The sequence below is a fragment of the Balaenoptera musculus genome, chromosome 10, assembly GCF_009873245.2.
Source record: "Balaenoptera musculus isolate JJ_BM4_2016_0621 chromosome 10, mBalMus1.pri.v3, whole genome shotgun sequence".
NCBI classification, from domain to species: domain Eukaryota; kingdom Metazoa; phylum Chordata; class Mammalia; order Artiodactyla; family Balaenopteridae; genus Balaenoptera; species Balaenoptera musculus.
The window spans coordinates 104,053,867-104,081,227 of NC_045794.1; the positions used below are offsets into that span (position 1 = coordinate 104,053,867).

General features: G+C 57.3%; 1 protein-coding gene across 1 annotated transcript; it reads right to left on the minus strand.

The window, feature by feature from the left end:
* Positions 1–3,042: 3,042 nt before the first annotated feature.
* On the minus strand, positions 3,043–26,282 carry IL17REL (interleukin 17 receptor E like). The gene is made up of 18 exons (XM_036867493.1): positions 26,181–26,282; positions 22,412–22,439; positions 9,168–9,317; positions 8,888–8,997; positions 8,499–8,613; positions 8,206–8,250; positions 7,812–7,948; positions 7,611–7,682; positions 7,470–7,524; positions 6,768–6,931; positions 6,656–6,700; positions 6,302–6,359; positions 5,963–6,129; positions 5,699–5,779; positions 5,198–5,514; positions 4,099–4,179; positions 3,711–3,984; positions 3,043–3,324 (listed from the first exon to the last, which is right to left on the minus strand). The coding sequence occupies exons 1-18, from the start codon at positions 26,280–26,282 to the stop codon at positions 3,043–3,045; spliced, it is 2,283 nt and encodes a 760-aa protein (XP_036723388.1).
* Positions 26,283–27,361: the final 1,079 nt, after the last annotated feature.

The following is a 27,361-nucleotide window of genomic DNA, read 5'->3' on the forward strand; positions in this document are numbered from 1 at the left end:
CCCACATGCCGCGGATCAACTAAGCCCGTGTGCCACAACTACTGAGCCTGCGCTCTAGAGCCCACGACCCACAGCTACTGAAGCCCGTGCGCCACAACTACTGAAGCCCGCGTGCCTAGAGCCCGTGATCCACAACCACAGAAGCCACCGCAATGAGAAGTCCGTGCACCACAACGAAGAGTAGCCCCCACTCATGGCAACTAGAGAAAGCCCGCGTGCAGCAACAAAGACCCAACGCAGCCAAAAATGAATAAATAAATAAATAAATAAAATATATATTTTAAAAACTTTAAATGGGTTAAACTCTCCAAATAAAAGACAGAGATTGGCAAAGATGATCCATCTTCGTACACACGCCGTGTACAAGAAACTCACTTTACATACAAAGACACAAAGAGGTTGAAAGTAAAAGGGTGGAATAAGACATTCCATGCAAATAGGAATCAAAGAAAGCTGGGGTGGCTATGTTATTATCACACAAAATAGGCTTGAGGACAGTTATTTTCCTTGAGATCACGTATGGAATGGGTTGTACCTGCCTGGGTCATATAAAGGGTGAGATTTCTGTCTTTGCAATCTCTTAATGCTCATCCAATAATAAAACGGTTTCATCCCTTTCTACCCTTGTGGAAGGACTCACTGGGTTTTGGGGTTTTTTAAAATAAATGTATTTATTTTATTTATTTTTGGCTGCGATGGGTCTTTGTTGCTGTGTGCGGGCTTTCTCTAGTTGCGGTGAGCGGGGGCTACTCTTCGTTGCGGTGCGTGGGCTTCTCATTGCGGTGGCTTCTCTTGTTGCGGAGCAGGGGCTCTAGGCGCACGGGCTTCAGTAGTTGTGGCACGCGGGCTCAGTAGTTGTGGCTCGCGGGCTCTAGAGCACAGGCTCAGTAGTTGTGGCGCATGGGCTTAGGTGCTCCGCGGCATGTGGGATCTTCCCGGACCAGGGCTTGAACCCGTGTCCCCTGCATTGGCAGGCAGATTCCTAACCACTGCACCACCAGGGAAGCCCGACTCACTGGGGTTTAATTGTTTGTCCACCAACTCCATCTCCTTCCTGTCTTGGCGTGAGACCCAGTCTGCCACTCTGCCCCCAAGGCCATCTCCTTCCCTTTAACCTGCTCCAATTTTTCTTTCTGAATAAGCCTTTTATGTCCTAGATAATTTACTCTTTTTTTTTTTTTTTAATGTTTATGCCTCTCTTCTCTGCCTTGGGCAGGGATCTGTGTCTGTTTTGTTCACTGAGGGAGTGATACCCAGAAGGCACTACAGAAGCACTGGCGAACAGAGGCAGCTCAAACTTACCACGTGCAAACGCCAGCTCCCGCTGCTACATTTCCATCCCAGCCCACGGAGCCCCACCCTCGACACTGAGGAACGTTGGTGTATTTGACTCGTACCCCCGTATCCAAGCCAGGGCACCCCATGGCCCCACCTGCCTGCCACACCCCCTCACCCGTCCATCCTGTTAGAACCAGACTCACACGTTGCCGGGACCACACTCCTCTAAACGACACCCCCTTCCACACTTCCTATTTGCTTTCCTGGCCTCCTTCTTCTCGCACTGGCACTGGGCACCCCAGTTATAAGTGACATGTTCAGCTGCTTGTGGTCTGTCTTCCCCATGCAAAGGTCAGCTCCAGGTAGGGTGACCGATGGCCCTGTTTGCCTGGGGTTTAGGGCTGAAAATCCTGACCTGAGAAGCCCCGCAGTTCAGGGCAGACCCAGGCATTGTCCCCAGCTCCGGGGCCAGTGCCGTTTGTTATTAGTGCTGGGGCAGGGTGGCACCCAGTGGGTGCTCAGAACCTGCTAAGGAATGAATGAGTGAATGCACAGATGTCCAAAGGCTCATCCCAGTTAAGCTGTGAGCCCTGGCGGGGGTGACCCTAGTCATCCCTCATCCGGGGCCTGAGTGCATCAGCACGTTTCTCCTGGGCAGGGGTGGGGATGGGGTTTCCTGCTTGGCGGGGGTGGGGGGGGGCCAGTCTTGCTTGGTCCATGGCCAAGGCAGTGGGCCTGCTGGGCCATGGGGCTCTGGGTGCGGTTCCATCCTGATGTGGAGGCGGGATGTAAGGTCCAGCTCAGAACCGGGTGCTGAGTGCCACCACCACTTGGTGGCAGCACACACTGGACAGCGGGGCAGCTGGGACCGGAGCGTGTCCCTCCCCTCCCCATCCCCTGTAGCTCTGCACATCCTTAGTCCTGGAGAGGAGCACGGCCATTGCCTCTGTGTGGGCCTCTGTTTCCGCCATCTGGGGTGGCCAGGGCTGCTGAGAAGTCTTGGGGGAACCTGCATCTGGTCAGTTCCCCGCAAGCCCCGCCAGCAAGTCTGCCATCCCACCTCCAGGCGGGCAAGGATTCCTGGGGTGGCCCTGGGTCCCGGCCGGGGTCTCTGTGCATGGACCAGGGGACCCCTGGATGGTCCAGGCATGGGAAGCAGGAACTTGTGGCACGGGGAGAGGGGGCCTCAGCCAGAGCTGGGACCTTGGTCCCCCACCTTCCCGTGTGCCTTGATGGGGAGGGGACACCTGGGGCAGACAGGGGTCTCCAGAGGACCGCCAGGAGTACTCGCATGAGCCCAAAGCCCCAGCCCGTGGGCGGGGGACCGGGCCTGGCTGGGGTAGGGGAGTGGGAGCCTGGGGTTTGAGGGGTGGTGCAGCCCCTGCCAATCATCAGGGGGCGGGCCTGCGGGCTGAGTGGGCGCGGGGCGGCCCTGACCCACCCGTGGGCGCCACTCTCCCCGCACTCACGGGGGCGGCCGTGGGGCTGTTGGCGTTCCTAGCCTGGGGATGTCCTCCTATACAGGCGGGGCTGTACGTGGTGGAGGGTGGCAGGGTCCACCTGTGTCCGTGGCTCCACCCTCGCCCCAGCTGCAGTCATGACCTCCATCCCGTTTTAGGAGGTATACCCAGGCCCGTGGCCCTCCCACCCCCACCCTAAGGGCCACCTTGCCCTGCAGACCCCACCTCTGTCCTCAAGGAAAGAGGCGAGCCAGGTGGACAAGTGTTTACTGAGCGAGGGGCCATGCTGGCTTTGCCCGCCCCCCTAGTCGGCTGGGGGCAGCAGGCCCCGTTGAGGGAGGGATGAGGAGAAGGCCCGGTGGCCTGTGTCCGGCTGAAGGAGGGACAGCCCAGCCAGGGCCTGGGGGTAGGGGTGCATTTGCAGATGCAGCGCAGCTGACATCCAGGGCGGGGCCTGGATGCACCGTGGTCTCGTGGAGGTGACTCCAGACACAGCTCGGGAGGCGTGGCCCGGTGGTCCTTGTGAGCCGGCAGGAAGGTCCTGGGAGGGCAGACCCAGCCGGCCAACTGCTGGGTGACCCCTGGCCTGGGACACGGAAGTGACGCTGCAGGGTCAAGGGTCCCCCTGTGGTCCTTGAGCACAGATGGCACATAGTGGCCCTCAGGGAGTGTGACCATCTGAGAATGGCTCGTCCTGGCACGTGGCCCCTGAGGCCGATGGAAGCGGCCAGCCCTCACTGGACTGGCCTCGCAGGGGGCCTGGGGAGTGGAGGGTGGTCTGAGCTCTGCGGGGGGCTGGTGCAGGGTGGTGTTCGGGCCGTGGGCTCCCTCGAGCTCTTAGCGGAGTCTTTGAAGGGTCGAGGGGGAGCTGTGTGAGGGAGCCTGGGGGGCCAGTGAAGGCCCAGCCTGGGCAGCAGGGGGCCACCCGGTATGTGGAGCTCAGCCATTGTGGGTGTGTCCTGGCCCCCAGACCTGGCCAACTACAGAAGGGGTGCGGGCACACTCTGCACTCCAGAGAACCTCGTCCTCAGGACCAGGGATGCAGGCCGTTGCCCCCAGCTGTCCAGAGGGAACCGGGACCACGCTGCGACGGGGCAGGTCAGGGGCTGGGCCATCCGGGGAAGGGCGCATCCCACCCAGCCGTTCTCTTGGCCCCCACTCAGGGGGTTCAGAGGGGCTGAAGGTCCTTTGACTGGAAGCCCCGGCATGGCCCAAGGGTCCCCGGGAGCCGCAGGCCTCTGAAGAGCTGAGGCACATAGGTGCCACGGTCTGGGCCCAGGTGAGACCCGCCCCACCTGCTCTGAGGCCTAGCCTTCACAGTCAGAGGCTTGGCATGCCCAGGCGTGAGCTGCCCCCTCACCACATCCCAGCAATCAGGCCCTGGAACTTGCTTCTTCTTGGTGAGACACCTGGCCTTAGGCTGCTGTCCCCTGGGTGGCAGCTGGGGAGACAGGAGTGGGGGTCTGGCTCAGGTGGCCCAGTGCCACCCTTGTCTGGGGGCACAGCCGCCCCCAGCCCAGCCCTGACTGTGCGGTGGAAGGAAGGAGAGGGATCCGAGACCCCAGTCGCTCAGGGCGCACTGCCCAGTCCAGCCGAGCCCGTGCCCGTGCAGCAGGCAAGTGTCCCGTCTCCGGGGGAGTCCGCCCAGACCCCAAGGGCAGTGTGCCCCCCAGGTGCCCACCACTTGAGCTGGGCGCAGTCACTCTCACTGCTTCCTGGGGCTCTGGGACTCGCCCAGCACAACACTGGGGCTCCAGCCGTGGCCCCAGGCCAGCCACCAGGCCACCTGGCTGGCAGGTATTAGAGCCCCAGTCCAGACACGAGGCCCCTAGGGGTGACCGTCGCGCCTTTGACCTGTGATCTGCTGGAGGTGACCTTTGCTGGGGAATGGGACCCAGACTCGGCTGAGAAGCTCTGCTGGGGCAGGGAGTGGGGGGCAGTCGGGGGGTACAGGTGTGAGGAGCCTCCGCAGGTCCCGGGGCAAGGCGGGCATGACTGGGGCTGCCCTGGAATGGCTGTGACTCAGCTGAGTTCAGAGGCCGTTCAAGACCTGCCCAGCTGCCCATCTGCGGAAAGGGCTGCGAGAGCCCTGGGCGCCGGAATGCTCCCCCCGCGACCAGGGGGTCCACCCTCCACAGCTACCAGGAGAGGCTCTGTGCTTGCAGGTGGCTGTGCCCGCCCCTCACTCACCCTGCGCTGGTGTCACCCCTCCCGCCTCCCCCCCCCACCTTCCCCCCCCACCCCCCACCCCCGCCTCCGGCAGGAGCCACCCTGCTGGGCCACACCCAGGCCCTGCAGGGTTAGGCTTAGCTCTGTCTCCTGCCGGGCCTGAGGGCCCAGGAGTCTGGACCTCGGTGGCTGGCTGGGCGAAGGGTGGGCTGGGGACATGGAGCTCCTGCACGGTGGGAACCAGAGCCCTGACTGGGGCCGGCGCACTCAGGGAGGAGGGCGCAGCACACCTGACACGGCGGGACCCGGCTGGGCGCTTGGAGGCCCTGGGGGGGCCTTGACCGCCCAAGTCAGGGCGGGGCCGGGCTGGCCTGGCCTGACTCCGAGGCGGGTGGCCCCTCTGTCCCCCGCCAAGCCCCAGTGCGCCCACTCCGACATGGGAGACGAGGCTGCCAGGGGCCAGTCTGGGGTCCAGCCCTGGGCCTCTTGCAGCCCCCGAGGGCCTGTCCTCCCTGCCCCCTCTGGCTGAGGCCTGGCCCCGGCGCTCACCGCACTGGAGGTCGCACAGCTGCTGCGGGGCGGAGAACTGGACGTCGGTCCTCCTGCCCTGCAGGCCGGGGGTCGGGGGCAGCGAGAGCGGGTCAGCACAGCCTGCAGCAGCTCCCTGCACCCGCCCGCATTCCCCAGAGGCACCGGCTGGAGGGACTGTGTGGCTGGAGGGGCCGCCGGGGCAGGCCAGGGCCCCCCTGAGGTCTGGGAGTGGAGGAGGTGGGCAGGACAGCACCACCCACCTGGATGCAGGTGCCGGGTGCACAGGCCTGGTCCCCGGGAATGTCCACAAAGGCCACTGCAGGGTCCTCTGTGGGGTCGCCCTGGGCGGGAGCGGGGTAGGTCACGGGCAGCGGGGGTGCAGACCAGGCTCCTCTGCGTCCCTGCGGAGCCCTCGAGCCAGCCCTCTCAGCACCCTCCCCGCCAGGACTGGCTTGGGGACTGCGGGGAAGTGAAGGGGTCAGCACCGCCCCCCCCCCAGGTCCCCAAGACGGTGCCCACCACACCCAGCTCACCGCAGGGGTGGGGGTGGCCTGGAGCACTCGGCGGCACGCGGGGGGCCACGTCTTCCCTCGGTGACACAGGCACACCTGGAAGCGGGCAGGGCTGGGCGAGAAGAAGGCCACCCGGAGGTGGCCCGGAGTGGGTGCCAGCTGGACGGTCATCTTCCAGGCTGCGGGGGGCAGGGGTGAGGCCCAGCACGCCACCCCACAAGTGACCAGCACCCTGTCGTCTTGCCCCCCGGACCAAGAGGCATTTACACAAGCAAAGAAGAGGGCCTTCTTTGCTGCGGCCACCCTGCGAAGGCCCCAGCCGGCCTCCCTCCCGCCCCGCGGAGGGCTCACCTGGGAAGCGCGGCTGCTCAAAAGGGCACCTCACCGGGAAGCCCAGGCTCGTGGAGAACTGCAGGGAGGCCGAGGGACGGGGTGTGGCCGTGTGTGCAGGGACGGGGGGCCCGGGACAGGCGGGCCTCCTTCGTGGCCCTCTGGGACCGGTTACACTACCCCCGCCCCGCCCCCGTCGGACCAGGAGGGGGTCAGAGGGGCCACTGAGTAGCTGGGCCCCAGGGCTGGGCAAGGCACAGGGGGACACGTGGCCGCGGGCCCCTTGCCCCAGTGCCCGGGGCCCCTCCCCTGGCTCCTCGGCCCCTCCCCAAGCCCTGCTAGTGCGCGAGGCGGGCTGTGGACCGGCGCACTCACCTTCAGGCAGAGCTGCGGCTGGGTGTCCACGAGAGGGTACTGCACCTGAGGGGCGCTCACGTCAGGGCCCTGGCCGCCCGCCCCCGCCCCATCCCTGCTGGGGGGCACTCACCCTGCTGTGTGCGGGCCGGCCGGAGTGCTCCAGCTCCAGGCACTGGGGCCCTGGGCCTGGGCGCCAGCACAGACTCACACGGCCGCTCATGGGACAGGCAGGCTCCCAGCTCAGCGCCTGGCTCCCCGGGTGGTAGTGGACGGCGTCCCACAGGGTCTCCGTGTCTGCAGGGACCCTCCCCCAGGGCTGGCGTCAGCTGGCACTACCCCAGCTGCCAATGGGCCACGGGACTGAGCACCTGCTAGAGTAACCATCGGGCTGGGTCCGGGACTCAGGTGCCTTCTCTCAGGGTCTCTGGGCCCTGGCCCGAGTCTGTGTGTGTGTGCTGTGTCGCTGAGCAGAGCCAAGAGCACCCCGCACCCCTCCGGGAGCCCCTCCCGGCAGCCTTGGCTCTTCCAGGTGGCCTGGCTGTGACACGTGCGTGCTTGTGCACTGGCTGACACGCGCTCTCGTGCACGCTCACGTCCACGCACAGGCTCTGCCACCTTGGACGGCTTGCCTGGAACACACTTTTGGCTGCCTGCTGTCCGAAGCAGGCTCAAGGGCTGAGGCTGGGCCTGCCCCCCGTCTCACCCCCCCTCGAGTCAGCCATCCCAGCTGGACAGGCCAGCCCCTACCCTGCTGGGCACCTCTGACCCGCCCATCTCCCACCCTTCTCTCCTCGCTTCCCCCTCCTTTCCCCTGGCACCATAGGGCACTTGCCATCTTTGAAGGGGCAGGTCTGGATCCGCACGGCGTCAGGCGTCGCAGGCCAGCCCTGCGGGAAGGACTGGGGTCAGCGCAGGGTCTGCCCATCCTTTTGTCCACTCCCAGCTGGGCTGTCAAGGCCACATCCTTACTGACCTCAAGGCACAGGCACGACAACTCTTGCTTGTAGGGCAGAGAGACCCTCTGGGAGACCCTGTTCGCTGTCACCTGCAGGGGAGTGAAGGCACCGTGGGCGGGCAGCAAGGGAGGACCAGAGGTGTGGGCGGGGCCTGGGCGGGGCCTGGGCCAGCATGGGCGGGGTTGGGGCCAGGGGGCGGGGCCGGGGCTGGGGCTCACTCGCACCGGGGCGCCCACGTCCTCGCAGGTGAACCACTTGAGGCAGAGCCGCACGTAGTAGTCGGGGCCCCCTGACTCTGGCACCTGTACCAGAACGACCTTGCGGCTGCGGTCCACCCAGTAGGAGAGCTTCCCAGCTGTAGGAGGGCAGCAGGTGAGGTCACGCTGGGGCCAGAGGTCACCAGGCACAGGACTCCACCTGTGCTGACAGCCTCCAAGTGGTGACCCCTGCCAGACCCAGGCATTTTGGGAGTCGCCCACCTGAGGACCCATCATGATTTCCCGAGTGGGGAGGGCAGAAGATCCCAGTGGGAGGCCCGTGGGTGCCTGCCACCACCTGAGAGTCTTCCCAGGAGCGATGGGGCCCAGGTCCCACCTGGGGAGGGGGCCTCACCAAAGCAGTCGGGCACGTTCCTCGCCACGTCCTCGTCTGCGCAGTCTGCGAATGACAGAGGCAGCGTTGGGCCCAGCCCGCTCTGCACCAGGGGCTGCCCCCGACCTGGGCCTCTGCCCGTGTGGTTTCCAGGAGGCCTTCCTCTCCAGGGAAACGGAGACGGAGACGCTGAATTAAGCCAAATGCACGTGCTGGGAGCTGACCAGCGTGGGGCCCTGCCCCCTGCCCTGGGTGAGTCCCGCCCTGAATCAGCCCCTGGAAGCTGGACGGCAGCTGTGCCCACGCCGGCCCACCTTCCACATGGTACCGCTGGCCCAGCTGGACCCCGCAGAAGTGGGGGACAGTCCTCAGGGTGACGTAGAGGCTCTGGGCCACGCTCACCTCAAAGCAGTCAAAGTGCACCTGGAGCTGCGTAGGGACGGGTGTGAGCTGGTGGAGCTGGGGCCTCTGTCCGCCCACCCCTGGCCAGGCCAGTTCCACCCCGCACAGTTGGAACCCAGGGTCTGGGGCAGAGGAGGAGGGGCCCCCATTCCTTCGGCCTTGGGTGGCAGAGCCCCAGGACGGGCTTTGGATCAGGTGGCCAAGAGGGGAGGGCAGCCGGGAGCAGGCCAGGGGACAGGTGCAGCTGCCCGGCACCGGCTTGGGGCTGGACCCGCAAGTCCGGGTCAGACCCTGGTCTCACCTGCTGCCCCACCTGCAGCCGGCGGGAGGCCCTGGGGACCCGCACGCTCTGGCACTGTGTCTCCTGGGTGTCCAGGCTCATGGAGCAGGCCTCCAGGCCCCGCAGGCCCTCTGGGTGGAGGGAGGGGCCGGCAGGGCTGTCAGAGCCCTTCCCTCCCCTCCTCTGTGAAGGGCACTTAGCAGGGTCTCCCTGGCCCACCCCACCCCCGGGTTGTCATGGGGATTAAAGGAGCCCTGAGCCCACCACCCCACTTCCGGGGTGTCACCGCCGTCACAGTCACCGCGCAGTGTGAGAGAGGCATTGACGTGCAGAAGCAGGGAGCAGCCGTCGGAGGGGGCACACTTCATGGCAGTGGAGAGGGTCAGGGCCTCCAGGACGGACCCGGACATGGACGTGGGGGGCTCCCGGCAGAAGCTGTTGAAAATGTTTCCTGGGGAGGGGAGAAGGAGGGTGAGTACCACGGTTCCCAGGGCCTGGATAAGGCTCTTTGGGTGGTTGGGTGGGGGTGGGGGAGGGGGGCTCTGGGGCTGCACAGTCGGGGGGAGGGTCCTCCCTACTTGCCCCAGGGCAGTCAGGGAACCAGGCCCCCGGTGAGTGGTGGGCCACCCTGAGCCACGCTCAGAGATGGCCGCTGGGCGCCAGGAGTGGGCCCCCGCCTGGCCAGCAAGGGGGCAGAGGAGCCCCCCTCGGCAAGCTGGCAGGCCCCACGGACAACAAAGATGGGCGACAGCAAAGGTCTGCTGGGGGCACGTGGGGCCTGACCTCAAGGGCACTGCCGCCTAAGGCCCTGACCGCAGGCAGGCGGCTGCACTGGCCCAGCTGGGCCTGGCCCCGACGGCCTCGGTCAGGGCACCGGAAACTGCGGCCGGACCAAGTGCTGTGCAGGGAGCTGGGCTCTCACGTTCAGGCGCTGGGGCTGAGCAGTATTTTCGGCCTTGGCTCTGCCAGATTTGCAGGCGGACGCTTCAAGTTCGGGGAGGGGTGTTGGTTCCACGGGAGCCATGACACCCCAGGGGGGCCCGCGCCCCATGGAGTTGGCAGCCCCGGTTCTCTGCTGCACTCAGGACTGTGGCGTTCACGCCTGGTGACATGTCAGACTGGGGAGTAACCCCGGGCGGGACAGTGCGCCCAGGAAGGGGAGGTGTGTGCTCAGGGGTGCCTCCAGGGGGCCCGGGCCCCAGGCAAACGCCGGGAGCATATCAGGAAGACCAGCTTCTTGGGCTGACAGTCAAGGGGAAGTAAAGGACAAAAACGCCAGGAGGAGAGGGGACACGGGTGGGGCCAGGTGGAACTGTTGAATGCACGTGATGGGGGGGAAGCAGAGGCCGAGGGCGCACCAAAGGCTTCCTCGCTGCAGAGAAAGTGGAGCAGGAATGAGGGATCCACGGCGGCTGACCACCGAGACCTTGGAGAAGGAGGCACAGAGGCACCGCGGCTGAGACACAGACGGACGCGCTGGCCCGTCGCTCAGCAGAGTCCCGACTGGACCGTATCAGAAACAACTCAAAGAGGCAGCAGGAACTATGAGGCCTGAAATGTTCCTGGGAAAGAAACCCAGCGCTGTGGATCCCGCTGTGGCCAAGATGGAGTCACAGGGATCAGATTTTCCCTCAAGCCTGAAGCAGCCTGGAAACCAGACGAAATACAGTCTCAAGACACTGGACGTGAGGAAGCACAGGACGGCGATGCCCGAGGGATGGGGACAAACCGGGGAGCCCAACGAGTGCCCTGCTGTCCTGAGAGCGCGTCCAGGCGGTGGCAGAGGGAGGGGATATTTGGGACCCCTGGCACCCTCCCAAAGTGGAGAAATGGGGCAGATGGAAGTGGCCAGAGCTTGCAGGATGAGCACAGGAGGAGGGGTGGTGCAGAGGGAGCAGGGGAATGAGTGTTCGGCAGAGCCCGGATGAGTGCATGGATGTGAGGAGCTGCAGGCAGAGAAGAAGCCCAGGGGGTTTGCGGGGACAGCGTCCCGTCCGCACCCGGGGCCAAGACTATCCCCATTCCCAGCGAGACTGGGGGCTTCGTGATTCACGGGGCCCCGGGTACCCTGTATGCAAGAGTCTTGCTTCTGCAGGAGAATAACTAGCCTTAGACGGAGCACTGCTCTGGCCTTGCCTAACAAGTCTTGAAAGAAAGACCCCCAAAAGGTTAACCTGTTTCTAAGCAACTTAACTGTATTCCAGAAAAGGCTCAAGAATATTTGTAAGGATAAAAGTATATATCCGGCACACAACAGGTAAAAATCACCATGTCTACCATATAATAGAAAATTACAAGCCATGCAAAGAATCAGGAAAACATAACCCAGAATGAGGAGAAAAATCAAATAAAACTGACAGAGATATTAGAATTAGTAGACAAGAACATTAAAACAGTTATTATAACTGTATTCCACATGTTCAAGAAGTTAATTGTAGACATGAAAGATATTTAAAAAAAAAACCCCAAATCCAACCTCTAGGGATGAAGACTACAGTGTCTGAGATGAAAAATACAACAGCTGGTTTAATAACAGATTAGCCATTGGAAAAAAACCACTGGAGAACTGGACATAGCAACAGAAAACATCCAAAAGTAGGTGGAGAGGGACTGTGGTGATGGTGAAGGTGTGTTGATGATGATGGTGATGATGATAATGATAATAATGATGGTGATGATGGTGATGATGGTGATGATGATGATGGTGGTGATGATGGTGATGGTGATGGTGATGGTGGTGATGATGATGGTGATGATGATGGTGGTGATGATGATGATGATGATGATGATGGTGGTGATGATGATGGTGATGGTGATGGTGATGATGGTGATGATGGTGATGGTGATGATGGTGATGGTGATGATGGTGGTGATGATGGTGGTGGTGATGGTGATGATGGTGGTGGTGGTGATGGTGATGGTGATGATGGTGATGGTGGTGGTGGTGATGATGATGATGGTGATGATGATAATGATAATAATGATGGTGATGATGGTGATGATGGTGATGATGATGATGGTGGTGATGATGGTGATGGTGATGGTGATGGTGGTGATGATGATGGTGATGATGATGGTGGTGATGATGATGATGATGATGATGATGGTGGTGATGATGATGGTGATGGTGATGGTGATGATGGTGATGATGGTGATGGTGATGATGGTGATGGTGATGATGGTGGTGATGATGGTGGTGGTGATGGTGATGATGGTGGTGGTGGTGATGGTGATGGTGATGATGGTGATGGTGGTGGTGGTGATGATGATGATGGTGATGATGAGGTGATAATGATGATGGTAACAGTGATGATGATGGTGATGATAATGAGAATGATGGTGGTGGTAATGATGATGGTGAAGGTGGTGGTGACAATGGTGAGGAAATAATAGAACAGAGCATTGGGGAGCTGTAGGACAACTTCAAGTGACCTAATGTATGTGTAGTTAGGGTCCCAGAAGGAATGGGGAAATGAAAAAAACTTGAAAAAATGATAGAAAAATTTCAAACTTGGTGAGAACTATAAACTCACAGATCCAAGAAGCCTGATGAATGATAAGAAATATGAAGAAATTACAAGGCACACCAGGATCAGTTTGCTCAAAGCCAGTGGTAAAGAGAAAACTGTAAAAGCCACCGGAGGAAAAAAAGACATGTGATGTACAGAGGAACCAAGGTAAGGAAGGTGCAGAATTCTTTTTGGGAGCAATACAAGTGAGAAGATGATGGGGACAAAGACCTTCCAGGACTGAGAAACAAACCCCACCAGCCTAGCATCGTATCCCTGCCCACATATGCATGACTGATTCTCAGCAAACATGCTGGGAACTCAGCGGGAAAAGGGTAGTCTTTTCAGCAAATGGTGCTAGATCAACTGGGTGTCCCCAGGCAAAACAATGCGCTTCAGTCCACACCTTTCACAACATACAAAGTTCACCTAAAATGGACTGTCAACCTCAATGTAAAACCTAAAACTATTAAAAGAAAACACATTTTTATTCAATAAAAATCTCTGTGACCTTAGGTAAGGCAAAAAATTCTTAGATACAACACTGAAACCGTGACCCATAAGAGAAAAAAATGAATAAATTGGATTTCATCAAACTTTAAAACTTCTGCTCTTTGAAAGACCCTGGTAAGGAGTGAAAAGACAAGTCAGAGATTGGGGGGAAATATTTGCAAATCATGCACCTGCTAAGGAACTTGTGTTCAGAATCTATAAAGAGCTTTCCAAATTCAATTATAAGGAAACCAACAACGCAATATAAAATGGGTGCCTGCCTGTCTTCAACGCAGGAGGGGTAGACTGGGGGAGGGGGCCGCAGGCTTCCACCATCCTCCCCCCAGACTGATGGAGATTTAAAAAATAATAAAACCAGCGAGTAGTGGGTCTGCCTTTTTTTATCAACATGTGCTGGCAGTTCTAAACAGCATTGGTGATAAAATCTTCCCTGTTGGTGGGAGATCTAAATGATGGCCTGCCCCCGGCCTGGCCCCCAACTGCATCCTTCGCCCACTGTCATCTTGGAGCTGATGTACCTAAGGTGTGGGGTCAGATGGATGACTCAGAGGGGGACAACACCCCAGGGTAGTGGCTGGAATCGGAGGAGAGGCCACCTGCAGGAGGCAGCTGAGTCCCTGTCTGGCCACAGGGGTTCGTGGTCAAGCCCGGTGGGTTAGTCACGTAACGTGGGGGCTGAGGAGGACTGCGTCCCCAAGCCTGACGCTTCCTTGCTCTGAAGGTCACCCTTAGAACCTGGTGTGCAGCCTTCTCAAGAGAAGCGATTGTGCTTTAGAATTCTCTCTCCATCTAAGCTGTCCTTCATGTGTGTGAAAACTTCCTCCTCTATGCAGAAAATGAGAAGTCTGCAACTTTTGACCTTTTCTGGAAAAAAACAAAGACCTATTCCAGCCAAGCAAGGAAAGGATTAAAGCCAGAAAAAAAAAAAGGTAGAGCCATAGAAGAGCATGGTGACCATGGTAAATGATGAAATACATAGTTAAGTGTAATGGATGCAAAGGAGAAGTCGCTTGTTGTAAATAAATGAATAAAAATAAGAACGGGCTCTTGTCCCAAATTAAGCTCACAAAACAGGAGAGAGTATATAGAAGAAAGTGAGGCAGGGGACTTCCCTGGCGGTCCAGTGGTTAGGGCTCCGTGCTTCCACTGCAGGGGCTGGGGTTCAATCCCTGGGGAACTAAGATCCTGCAAGCCGTGCAGCGTGGCCCAAAAAAAAAAAAAAAAAAGCGAGGCAGAAACACTAAATTATTTGTGGTTCAAAATGGGGAAAATAATTCATTGTTACTGTGTGGAAAGAATTGTGAACCCAAAACTCATCATAAATACTTATGGAGAAGTAAATATATTTGGTCTTATTTAAAGATTTAGAACTATCACAGAGCCTTCCTAAAAGAAGACCTGACAACTGTATTTTAAAAAGGAGAAATATGAACTCAAAAAGAAGAAGTGGGTTACGAAAGGAACAGTGAACACAGGAATGGGTAGAACACGGTGGTGAATTTAAATTCGTGTTGGGAGGGCAGCAGGAGAAAGAAGGACTCCTGTCTGTTTAAAAACAATTTGGGGGTTCCATTTCCCACCCTACGGTAGCCCGCGCTGTTTGGACCAATTCTACTGAAAACAACTAACAATGCTGGAGAAAAAAACATACATGTAAAAAAACTTCTTAAAAACCTGTGAAAGCTGATAAAGAATCAGGATCATCAGTATAAAACGTGAGGAAGGGCTTCCCTGGTGGCGCAGTGGTTGGTAGTCTGCCTGCCGATGCAGGGGACACGGGTTCGAGCCCTGGTCTGGGAGGATCCCACATGCCGCGGAGCAACTAGGCCCGTGAGCCACAACTACTGAGCCTGCGCGTCTGGAGCCTGTGCTCCGCAACGGGAGAGGCCGCGATGGTGAGAGGCCCGCGCACCGCGATGAAGAGTGGCCCCCGCTCGCCGCAACGGGAGAGAGCCCTCGCACAGAAACGAAGACCCAAGACAGCCAAAAATAAATAAATAAATTAATTAATTAAAAAAAAAAAAAAAAAACCTGAGGAAGGGCGGAGGGACGCAGAGCACAGGAAGCCGCGTTCCTGGGCGTCTCCCAGCCTGGACGCTGAAGGCTCCAAGTGTGCGGCCGGGGCCAGGGGATCCCAGGGCTGCCCCGTCACGGTGAGGGTGGAATCAGGAGAAACCTGCCCCCTCCCCGAATCCTGGGGCATGGTGGGAGGGCGGGGGCAGTGGAGCTTCCTGAAGAACCCACAGCCTCCGTGGGCCTGGGTGCTGGGTCCCAGCCCTGGTCTGCACCCCCAGGAAGATCCAAGAAACTTCAATCTATGACTTAGTTAGAAACGGTCCTGATAGCCATATGTCACTCCTGGGTGCCACTCAGAAACAAAGGGGAACCTGGTCTGGGGGAAGGCGCCTACATCCTAGGCTGCGGGGAAGGCATCATTTCTCAGGGGCATGGAGCAGACAGTTTTTTTTTTTGGCCACACCCCGTGGCTTGTGGGATTTTAGTTCCCCAACCAGGGATCGAACCCGGGCTCTCGGCAGTGAAAGCACGAAGCCCTAACCACTGGACCGCCGGGGAATTCCCTGGAGCAGACATATTCAGAGATAAACAAACTTGCTGGGGAAACAAAGCACCAAGAGAAAGAACCAGCAGAGACGCGCCATGGATGGGTCCATGGAGCGCTACAACAGGTCGGACACAGACTGCAGACCAACCTGCTAAAAGGACAAGCTTGAAAATATGTGCAGGGGAAAAAAACTATGAAGAGGGACCTAGCACATTTGAAAGAAACAAATAGAATTTCTAGAAACAAAACCCACAGAAACAGACATTAAAAATGTAATACATGGTTTGGAGAGCAGGTTGGACATCACTGAAGAGAGAATTAGTGGGAGAAAGATCACAGTGAATGATACAGAAGTCAGCAAAGAGACAAAGGATGGAAAACGCAGAAGGGAGACTGAGAAATAGGAAGAAAGACGTGAAATGCCTGAGGTGTGTCCATCAAGGTTCCAGAAGGAAAGGAGAGGATGGGGCAGAGGCAATATCTGAGATGATGGTTAAATTTTCTAAGGCTTACACAAAAGTAAAAGTATAAGCTGACCCCACTTACGAATATAGCTGCAAAATCCTAAATAAAATTTTAGCAAATTGATTTAATAATATATTAAACATGACCAGATAGGAGTTGTTTTAGGACTGCAGGTGTGGTCAACATTAGACAATCTATCACCTCATTAAAAAGATTAAAGGAGGAAAATTGTATGAGTATCTTTATAGACACAGAAAATTTTCATAAAATTCAACACCTACTCATGATGAAAGAATGTTTATCAAACTAGGAAAAGAAAGACACTTCCTTGTCTAGATGGAGGGCATCTCCTCCAAACGCCCAATAAACCTAATACTTAATGGTATGTTTTTGGGAATCATTGCTATTTAATATCAGGACTAAGACAATGGTTCCCCATTCAACATTGTCCTGGAGATTTGAGCCACTTCCACAAGGACAAAAACAAACGTAGGTTATAAACTGTTATTATTTGCAGAGTATGTGATTATCTATATACAAAAACTTAAGAGACTCAGTGGGAAATCTACTAGAAATAACAAAGAAAGTGTAACAAATGTGTGGATACAAGATTAATATACAAAACTAGCATTGCTTTCCACCAACAAACACCAACTAGAAAATGTAATAAAATAAGAAAACCATTCATGGATCCTTCAACCTCTGAAGGGCATAAATAAATACTTTGAGGAAGACCTAACTTCCTCAAAGATGGAAAGCATACCATGTTCATGGCTGGAAGACTCACCTCTGATAAGATGTCATTTCTGACTCAAATTGGTCAATAAATTCAATGTAATTCCAAGCAAAACGTGTGATATTGTGATTTATATTAAGAAAAATATATTTGGTCTTGGTCCCCATTTCTGGTACAGAGCTCCTAAAGCTCTTGGAATTTCCTAAATGATGAGTGATAAAGGTGTCTTTTGTTATCTATAACAAACTTGTTTCAACCACACCTAGTTTGTTAATGAGGTGATTTTTAGAAGCACCTAAGGATGGGGGCTGGTTGCCAGGGGAACCAACCATGGGATTAGAGGGTTGGAACTTTCAGTCCCACCCCCAGACCTCTGGGGAGGGGAGAGGGGCTGGAGGTTGAGTTCAATCACCAATGGCCAATGATTTAATCAATCATGCCTATGTAATGAAACCTGCATAAAAACCCAAAAGGACGGGTTCGGAGAGCTCCTGGGTTGATGAACACGGGGAAATGACAAGTCAGAGCGCATGGACACTCCTCATCCTTCCCCATGCCTCATCCTGGGCGTCTCCTCCATCTGGCTCTTCCTGACTTATATCCTTTGATAATAAACCGGTAATCTAGTAGGTAAAATGTTTCTCTGGGTTCTGTGAGCCGCTCAAGCAAATTAATTGAACCTGAGGAGCAGGTGGCGGGAGTCTCCAATTTATAGCCAGTCACTCAGAAGTACTGGTGACACCTGGAGTTTTGACTGGCACCGGAAGTGGGGGTGTCTTGTGGGACTGAGCCCTTCACCTGTGGGGACTGAGGCTCTCTCCAGGTAGATGGTGTCAGAGCTGAGTTAATTGCTTGGTGGTGTTGAAAAATACACACACCGGAAAATGCCTGCTGAAATTTTCAGGAAACTTACAATCAAAAATTCCGGTTGAAGATTTAAAGAGTTCAGTGTCGAGCCTCTGGCGGGACTAGACCTGGTGTTGAATGCCTTCGTGTCCTGTCTGGACCTTGGCCATGTTTAATGCCAGCTGTCACGGACGTTCAATTCACTGGGAGATGCAAAATGGTGATATGATAATTCTATTGTTTTGCTTCCATTTATTAGCTGGAGTAATTGTTCCAAGGGAGCATTTGTAGAAGAAAGGCACGATCAAGGCTTGATTCCTTCCCTTTATTTACCCAATCTTCAAGATGAGTTGGTTCCCTGTCATCCACAGAGACGAACAATTCTTTTTTTTTTTTTCTTTAAACAATATCGCTAAGAATGCATGGGTTTAAGTATGGGCTGCAATTCATTGCAGTGCTTATTCTTTTTCGAAGCTCAAACGATATCCTCTTGGCTAGTGGGAGCTCCTTCTGGCCTCCGTGTACTGCAGACTTGTCACCACCGTCTTTGAGAGCTTCTTCCATCTGGAATGACAAGATGTCCCAGGCTCTTTTTGTACATTTTCTGCCCCAGACTGGAAATCAGTCGCTTCTCTCCGAAGCCCTGCCTGGTTTATTTTGGTGAAAAATGGTATTTCAAGGCCACAGCACTAGGGAGGCTCAGGACTATGAGTTGGTCATTGTTTCTAGGATTTTTCTGTGGGCAGAGCTGCAACGTATTTAAAGCAATACCTCATGAGGTCATACTTAGGTTACCAATTCAGAGTAAAGGTTTTACAGCACCTTTTCTACATGACATCTGCATCTCCTTTCTTCCGTGCTTGATTCTCAAGAACACAGGAGAGGATAGAATGAAAATATGTCCTAACTGTCATTCGCTGTACTGCACACGCCATACACAAGTCTGGGTCACAGCACGAACCATCGGGGTGACTGGAAACAGCAGAAACGTGCCTTTGCACAGACTTTTCTCAGTCTCTCCCCATTTTTACAGCTGTTCCCTGTCTCCACCATCAGTGTACAGCTGTGAATACTACACTGTCTCCTTTTCCACAGGCAGTCTCAGTTTTGCAAACAGCCCTGTATTAAATTCTCACCCGTTTCTGATCTGACCCTCCTGTAGTGTGGCTGCCTGAGGCTTGTTCCCCCGAGAGTCCCCAGGAGGGGACATGGGACAATAGTCCGTGAGTCCCTGCCTGTTGTACCTTTATACCTGAAGGTCAGTTTTCTTTTATGGAAACATATTTGACGTATAACATTGTGTAAATCGAAGGAGTACAACATATTGATTTGATGCATTTATATGTTGTAATAATTGTCATTGTAGCAAAGGCACCCCATCAAGTTACATAATTATCGTTTCTTCTTTTGTGGAATAATTAAAATCTAGCCTCTTAGCAAGTTTGGTGATTATAATACAGTATTGTGTCTCTATGCACCATAGCTGCATTATAGTTTTGCTGTCCATTTTCTTCTAGCGTTAAAATGTCGCTCTTTGAAAAGTCTGATATACCTTTCTTTCCATTATAAATTGTAAAGCTCTTTTTGCCGAGAGGCCCAAAGATTTTTCTCTTTCTCTTTAAAATCCAGCCATTTTACTAGAATAAGTTTTGATGTGGTATCCAGGACTGATATTCTCGGGTTCATGGTTTGCCTTTTCAATATCTTCTGTCAAGAAAAAAAATGTTTGTTCTCCTTGAACTGTAGTTTTTAGTGTTTGTTCTGCTGCTTTGGTTTTCTTTAGGGTCTCATATCATCTGCCTTCTGGACATTCTTTGCCTATCTGTAACATTTACCATTATTCACACATCATTTTATCTCTTTTTACATTTCTTTTTGATTTTTTTCCTTTCAAATTTTACTCGTATTCTTTTTTTAAGTTGAAATATAGTTGATTTACAATGTTGTGTTAATTTCTTCTGAATAGCAAAGTGATTCAGTTATACGTATAGATACATTCTTTTTTAAAAATATTCTTTTCCATTATGATTTATCACAGAATGTTGAATAGTTCCCTGTGCTATACAGTAGGACATTGCTTTTTGATTTTTAAAAACATCTCCTTTTCACCTGCTATTTCTCTCAAGGCATTTAATATTAGGTCTATTCACTACTTCCAACGCAGTCTTCATTTATACAATGATTTTCTCCTTTATTTCTAGTCACCTCATTTCCGAACATTTCTAATTTTGTTCATATCGTTCTTTAACGTCTTGTATCATTTTCTTGAATATTCTAAGCCATTTTGAAATGAAATGTTACACTTGTGGGTTTTCAGGATGCTCTTCTGGTGCACTTCCTTGGCCTGTCGGCACATTATTCTATTCCTTATTTTCTTTTTCATTATCATAACTCGTCTGGAACTTGCCCTTGACAGTCTCCCCTTGCCCACATTTACGCGGATTCAGTTTCCCAGAGCTCTTAGCAGACTTGGTTCTGCTTTCCTGACTGCACAGAGCTCCCTCTGCTGTCACTTTTGGGTACTGTTTAAAAATAGGGTGGATCGCTGTTCAGTTTCTTAGCTCTTTCCTGCTTGCCTTCGTCTACCTGAAGCTGCTCTTTTCTTGCCTCTGTTGTGCTTGATGCCACTCCGAGCTTCTCCGTGCAGGGCCGTCTCCCAAGGGGTCCCTGCACCCACCTGCCGCAGTGGTGGGCGGCCCCTCACGGGGTCATGTGCTTCCCAGCGATTCTCACCGTCTGTGGGGTTCAGACACCCCTCCACCCCCTGCTGCACAGACCCCGCTGATTCTCCTGCCTGGGGCTCTGGTGCTCATCTCTGGGGTCTGGGAGCGTGGACCCCACTTGTGTTTTACATCCTCCTTGCTCTTGGGTCTGAGGATTCAGGGAAGCTACAACCACACCATCATCTCCCAGGACAATTTAGGAAAGAAAGGAACCAGAGGGGCTTGCCCTACCAGAAATCAGTATCTAGCTGAGCTCCATATGGACTCAGACAGTGTGACCCTGCTCAGGGATAGGGGTGGGTCAGGGAACCGTGCACACGGCGTGGAAATCTGACAGGGTGGGGGGCGTCCAGTACGTGGTGTGGCCACAGCCGGATTTCCAGGTAGCAAAAGATCACAGTTGGGTTCCTACCTCACACCATACACAGAGATACATTCTAGATGAATCAAAGACCTAAATCTGAAAAACAAAATTTTAATATAGAAATATAGGAAATACAGGGAGAAAATCTCCCTGACCTCAGGATTGGGAAGGCTTTCTTAAAAGATCCCCCCAAATCCACAAAATCCATGAAGGGGGTGGCTTGTAAACATGGTTGCATCAAAACTGAAACCTGTGACTCACACCATGAGGTTGAGACTGAGAAAGTGGAAGGACTCTCTGTGACGCGGGGTGACCACCTACCTCCACACGGTGGCCCAGGGCACGCTGGTCCAGGGCGGGTCAGGCACAGCAGGAGACCACACAGGTCTCAGCGTCGTCAGAGACACACGGACTGAGACGGGAGTGGGGTTGGGGAAGCTGTGGCCTCACGAAATCCCTCCCCCATAACTGCCAGAACACACAGATGGCACAAAGCCAGAGAACGGCCCCCGCAGCAGGCAAAGCACACGGGCACAGGCCAGAGCACCACCCCAGATGCCGTGGTGTATCCTTGCCTGGTGACCCCGCTCCCCAGAAGCCCTGCTGGTGGGATGACTCTGCCTCAGAATTCTTGACAAGCCCCCTCTTCCCCGAGTCCGGAGAGAAGGAGGCCGGGTGGGTGTCCTGTATTGTCCTGTATTGTCACCGCTCCGACTGGCATGCGGGGGAAGGAGGGGGAGGGACGAGACTGTGGAGGCCCCAGGGCTCCCCAGAAGCCGAGGGCCCCTCCCCACACCTCTCCCCGGCCCCCAGGACCCGCCTGCCGAGTTCCCCGTCTCCCCAGCCAGGCCCGGGGCCGTCCTGACACCCAGCCCTCTCACACAGCTCCGTGGGGGAAACACCATGGATCTGCGGTCAAAAGAGAGTGAGAAGGGAGCCTGAGTAACCGGGGGTCTGTAGGGAGCTGCCGAAGTGTGACCAGGACGGAAAGCATGTCACAGACGGAGTGTAGGAAAAATTAAAATAAGGATGGAGGAGAGGAAAGACATGGAAGAAAGGAGGGGAAAACAGGGGGTATTGCCTGGGGTGGGGGCGTGTCCCCGGCTCGGGGGTCAGCAGCCTGTGTCGTAATCTCACTCCTTAACCTTGCAGGGGTCCTCGAGGAAATAACACCTCTTGAGGTGAAGAAACATTTAAAGTGTAACCATTTCTTTAGTTTTTCCTATTAAAGTCAAGTCAAATTAAATAAAATACTTAGTTTACATGGCATAAGGTAATTTCACCTTTATAAAATATTTGTTATCTGTTTATCCCACGAACAGTATATTTGCCTACAAAAATGTCTAGAATAATGTTTTCCTAATATAAACAATATTTATTTCTATATGGGGGCTTTGGAGCTAGATTTATTTGAACTTCCCTCCGTATATATTTTGCATCTCTTATGTCCCTTTTAATGAAATATAAAATGTCTGCAAAGACAGTAAAGCTATTTTTAAAATGGGATATCGTTTTACAATGGGAAAAAATGAAAAAGTGTGATAAGAGAAATTTATTGCAAAGCAATAAACTCCATTAAAACAGGAACGCACGATTCCCACATCCAGCAAGCCCACATCTGGGCTTGACGGGGCCCTTGCCCTCCTGCACCAGGCGGTGGGCAGGGAAGGCGGGCGGCGCTCTTCTAGGTGAGGGGGGGTGGCAGTGGTGGCAGCTCTTCCTGCACAGGAGGGAGACTGGCTGCCAGGCAGACCTGGCTCCCGGGAGGGCAGGGTGACCGAGGACCAGAAGGGCAGCGAGTCCCCCGCGGCCTGAGATGTACTCACGGTTTATGCGGCTCTTGCAGGTGAAGCCCTGGGGACAGAAGAATGAGAGGGGGTGAGAGGTCAGCCTGGCCACCTCTTGTCCCCCGCCCCAGTGTGACCTGGACCCCGTGGACCTTCAGGCCCCCCACTCCCTGACCGCACCGACTTCCCATGCTGGCATCCGAAGCTCCCCCGGCCCCCTTGTGCCCGTGCTGGGTGCGTGCTGGGCTTCAGGTAGAAAAGAAAATGGGCAAAGATCCCGGCCTTGGAGGAGCCGACACTCTGAGCCGGGGGAGCCGCACGACGTCAGAAAATGACATTTGATGTCAGCTGTTGAAAAGTGTGTGGGAAGATAACCGAGGGGTCAGGAGAGTGGGAGCTGTGACTCTGCCGGGGGTGGCCTCGCTGGGTCTGGCCTGGGGACCTCGGGGAAGGGCAGGGATCAGCCCATGCACACTGCCTCTCCCGCTGGACTGACAGCTTCCCGCGGGGTCGGGACCAAGGACCAGGGACCAGGCTCAGACAGGCTCGGTGGGGGAAGGCGCCAGGGCCGTGCCCGTGGACCCCACTTTGGTGGGTGGGCCGAGGGGCTCCACGCTAAGCTTGGGAGGATGGGGTCGGCAAGCAGGGTTCTGGGAGCCCGGGAACGGGCACCTGAAGCGGCAGAATACAAGCCAGGAGGGTCGCTGCCCTGGGCCCGAGCTCCACCGCAGTGGGGCCCTCTGGGGGCTCCCAGGGAGCTCCGACAGCTGGGGGCCCGAGGTAGAGACCCTGCCGGCACAAGTGGGGAGGTGGAGGGGCGAAGGGGGTCTGCTCCTGTGCCTTGGGTTTGCAGGGCAGGCACTATGGTGGGTCCAGCTCCAGCTCCACCCCCCTTTCTAAATAGCCTTTTCATTTTGGAATAATTTTAGATGTATAGAAAAGTTGCAAAGATAGCACTGAGGTTTACCCAGTGACGCCCTATGTTAACATCTCGGGTAAGTGGGTGTCACTCTTGGGCGAGCCCCAGACTCCGGGATTCGCCCGTTTCCACCCAGGTGCCTTTTCCGCTCCAGCCTTTTAACTGTCACCCCGCGTCCACCCTGTCTTCTGACCACGACATCTCCCCGAGACGCCGACTCGCCCCCTTAAGCCTCCAGCCGCACAAACCCCACAGAGGGGACCCTGCGGCCCTGCCCACGGCCCTCAGGGGTGAGGAGCCTGACTCCGGGGCCGGCCCAGGGTGGCAGGAGGGCTCTGCTGGACTAAGGGGCTGCACCCACCTGGGTGCCACGCCCAGAAGGTGACTGGGCAGGTGGGCAGGGGGCAGGGCAGCCCGGTGCAGCGGGCCCAGGAGCCAGTGGAGAGAGCGGGGCAGACCGAGCAAGGCAGGGCAGCAGCTGGGCCTGGGCCGCAGCCCTGAGTGGACAGGGGGCAGCGGCTTGGGCCCTGGCCCACCCTCACTCCCTGACACAGCCCCAGATGCTTGGAGCCACCCACTGGCATCCTCCGTCCTGTGGCCCGAGCCCGTCCCCCTCCCAAGCTGGTAGGGGCTGGAGGGCAGCTGCGTCCTGGCCCTGGGTCACTGCCCGCCCACTGGGGACCTCCTGCTGCCCCTGTGCTTGAGGACCACGCAGCTGTGGCCCCTGGGTTTCCGGTGGAGCGGGGGTGGGCGCAGTCTGGTAGCTGGCCCTTCAGTGCCCGCAACCCCTCTCCCGCCTTGGGGACCAGCGGGGGCGAAGGTCGAGGTCAGAGAGTACCTGTGGACTCCGGTGCCCAGGGACCCTGGCATCTTGGGAGCTGGGGGTGGGGACCCGGCAGAGGCTGGCCTGGTGCCCTGAGGCCCTTTGTGGGGCGGGGCCGGGAGGGAGAAGTGGTGGCTCCCCGCCTCTGGGGTTTTCCGTCGGGCTTCTTGGGGCTTCCCAGGGGGGCAGGCGTGGGGGGGTCTGTGGGGAGGGACCCGAGGGTGGGGTCTGGGCCCTGACCCTGCGGCTCCACTGGGTGCGGAGGGCGGGGACCCGCATGCTGCAGGAGGGGCCCCGGCCGCCCCTCTCTGCCCTGAGGCACCCTGCGGTCCTCTGCTCCTGTCCGCCCCACCCTCTGCCCCGACTGAGGACCTGCCAAGGCCCAGAACAGCCCTCCTGGAGGAGGATGGGCTGCAGCGGTCTCCATGCAGGTGCGGGGGGCACCAGCCGTGCCAGCGGTCCTCTGGCTTCGCCCCACAGAGGCAGCCCCACCCGCCGCCCTGGGTCTCTTGAGCCCCTCCCGTTCAGACCCCTCCTCCCGAGCTGTGACTCTCCCTTTCCGACCCCCTCCCTCAGCTGCCAGCAGCCCCCCGGGCCTCGCGGGCTCTCCGTCGTCCCCTTCTCCGCCGCCCCTCCTTCCGTAATCCCACGGGTGCCACAGTGGCTGGAGCTCCATGGCCAAGTCCAAAGTGGGGCCCAGGCCTGGCCCTCCCCGTGGGGGGCAGCGGCGGGGTGGGGGGACCCTCCCTCCCTGCCTCCCTCCCCTGGCCTGGCCCTCCTCCTTCTGCCCGGGATCCCTCCTCCTCCTCCTCCTCGCAGCCCTCCCCACATCCGGGCCCATCTCAACATGGGGCCGTCCCATCCCACACCCAGCTGCACCAACACCAGTTCTCATGTCTGACGGGCTTCTCAAATCCCATATTTCAAAAACGAGTTTCCTCCCTGAACCCTTGCCCCCCTGACCACATCACAGGAAACATCTCCTCCACCGGCCCAGGGGCTACAGTCACACTTTAAGGTCCATCTTGGATTTCTCCTTCCCTCAAGGTCAAGGGTCCCCTGCCCTGCCAGCTCCACCTCCAAAGTACACCCCAAAGTGGCCCCATCCCGTTCTCCATCTCCGTGGGGAGGGTCCAGGCCACCACCCCCTCCCACCTGGGCCCAGCTGTTTCCTCTGCACCCACCGGCTCCCACCAGGAGCCAGACGGACCTCCCCCACCTCCATGGGTCCCTGCACCTCGGATCTGAGCCCAGCCTGACCCCCGGCCACCCAAGCCCGCTCTGTCTATCCGTGAGCTCCCTGGAACCTCTGCTGGACGCACTCGCAGGCCTCGCGGAGCTGCCTTTCCTCCTGACTGGGAACTGGGTGTCCCCAAGTGTCCCCCAGGGGGCCCGGCCACTGCCCCCGAGAGGCCTACGAGCCCGCACGCCAGGCTGCCCTCTGTTCAGCAGTCACCACCACCTACTCTTGCTTTATGTGCGTCTCCCCAGGTCCCTCCTGTGCCCACACTTGGAGGGGTGCACATAACGGGTGCACCCCAGCCCCTGTCCCAGCGGCCCGGCCCGCCAGTCTCGCACTGGGGGACCTCCCGGGACGCGGGCACACTCTGCGGGCAGGTGCTGCCGGACGGGATGCCTCCCAGGGACAGTGAAAGTTCCGGGACACCACCACTTCTGAGCCGCGTCCTGGCCCCGCGGCTCCTTCCCACCCAGGATTAGCTTGGTGTCCGCGGCATTTCCTTAGCGGAGCGTCCACACAAGCCTGGACGCCGCCCTGGATGATGAATCGGGGTCTGTGAACGCAGGAGGGGCTCTCGGGCTGCCCCCCACCACGTGGCTCCTCGGAGAGGGACAGGTCACAGGTGCATCAGCGCCCCTGCCCCTCAGGCTCCCGGCAAACGTTTCCCAGAGCGGCGCTGCGGGGTCAGGCCACCACCTCGTGGGGATCCCAGGCCCCCACCACCGACTGCCCCGGGCCGGCTTCCCTGGCCTGTGCTGGGGTGGGGCCAGCTAGTGCCCACCGAGGGGAACCAGGGCAAGAGGAGAGCCTGGGGGGCAGGGCTCACCTGGGAACAGGAGAGGCCACATTCCGCGACCCTGGGGACGGCCAGGCTCTGGTAAGCGCTCCAGGTCAGGGAGAGGAAGGCGAGGGCTCGCCCAGCCAGCATCTGGACGCGGGAAGTGACGGCCGGGCAAGGGCTAGCAGGGTGCCTCGCCCTCCTGGCGCAGCTCAGCCCCAGAGACAAGCAGGAGAGAGTCCGGAGTGAGTTCGCTCCCTGCGGCAGGTGCCGCCCCTCCCAGTGGGCAGGGCACAGCCCGCAGCTTCCGCCTGCAGGCTCACGCTGCAGCCCGGCCTCTGGCCAGACGCCCTGCAGTTTCCAGGCTGCCAAAGAACTCCTGGAACTTTGAGGCTCTGGGGTCTCAGGGAACCGGGTTCCCCTGGGGCTGGCTGCTGGAGCAGGGCTGGCTGCTGGAGCAGGGCTGGCTGCGGGAGCAGGGCTGGCTGCGGGCCTGTGGGATCAGGGAGCCGCCCTGCCTCCCCCACGGCTCCTGGGTGTCCCCCTGTCTCTCAGGCCCCTGTCCTGCGGTTGGGGGATGGAAGGTGGTCAGTGGCCCTGGTTGTCGAGCTCAGCGGGGCTGGCAGAGGGGTGGGAGCCATCCCAGGCGCCTGCCCCACAGGGCCGATGGCGCCAGCCCCCCAGGGCCGCTGGTGCCAGCCCCAACTCCCGCAAGCCTGGGGACACCCCGAGTGCCCCCGTCACTCGCCTGTATGTGAGAGGCTGCCCCCCCCCTTTGCTGAGCCCTTGCCTAGACATCCCTCACCCCAGAGGGCAGTGCCCCGTGGCCTGTAACTCTGGGCCTGGCTTCTGCTGGGGGCGGAGGTCCGTTCTGCTCCTTCTCCCGTTCGGATCTTCCTGGGCAGGGGAGCCGTCTCCGGGCAGCGGCTCCCAGCACCCTGTCCAGCCCCAGAAGCCAAGGTGTGGCTCTGGGGCCCTTTGGTGTCCTGTGTCCAGCCCTCCTCCTGCACCCGCTGGGCAGGTGTAAGTGCCTCCGGCCTGGGAGGGCACTGTCCCATGAAGGGGGCATGGAAAAGGGTGTATGGCTGGAGAGCTCGGGGACGCCCCCGCCCCCGTTGTGCTGGCCCTGGGGGCTGGGGCTCTGCTTGAAAACACAACAGGGCACCCCAAGTGTGGAGAGGAGCTGACCCGGAGTGGCACCGTCCCCAGGCTGGCACCCTGGGCAGGCG

Excerpts from the sequence above, each read along its gene's own strand:
- IL17REL (XM_036867493.1), bottom strand. The coding sequence starts at position 26,282 with ATGCTGGCTGGGCGAGCCCTCGCCTTCCTCTCCCTGACCTGGAGCGCT. Across the intron at positions 9,318-22,411 it reads CTGCAAGAGCCGCATAAACC|GAAACATTTTCAACAGCTTC; the intron begins GTGAGTACATCT and ends TCCCCTCCCCAG. Across the intron at positions 8,251-8,498 it reads CCAGCGGTACCATGTGGAAG|ACTGCGCAGACGAGGACGTG; the intron begins GTGGGCCGGCGT and ends TGTCATTCGCAG.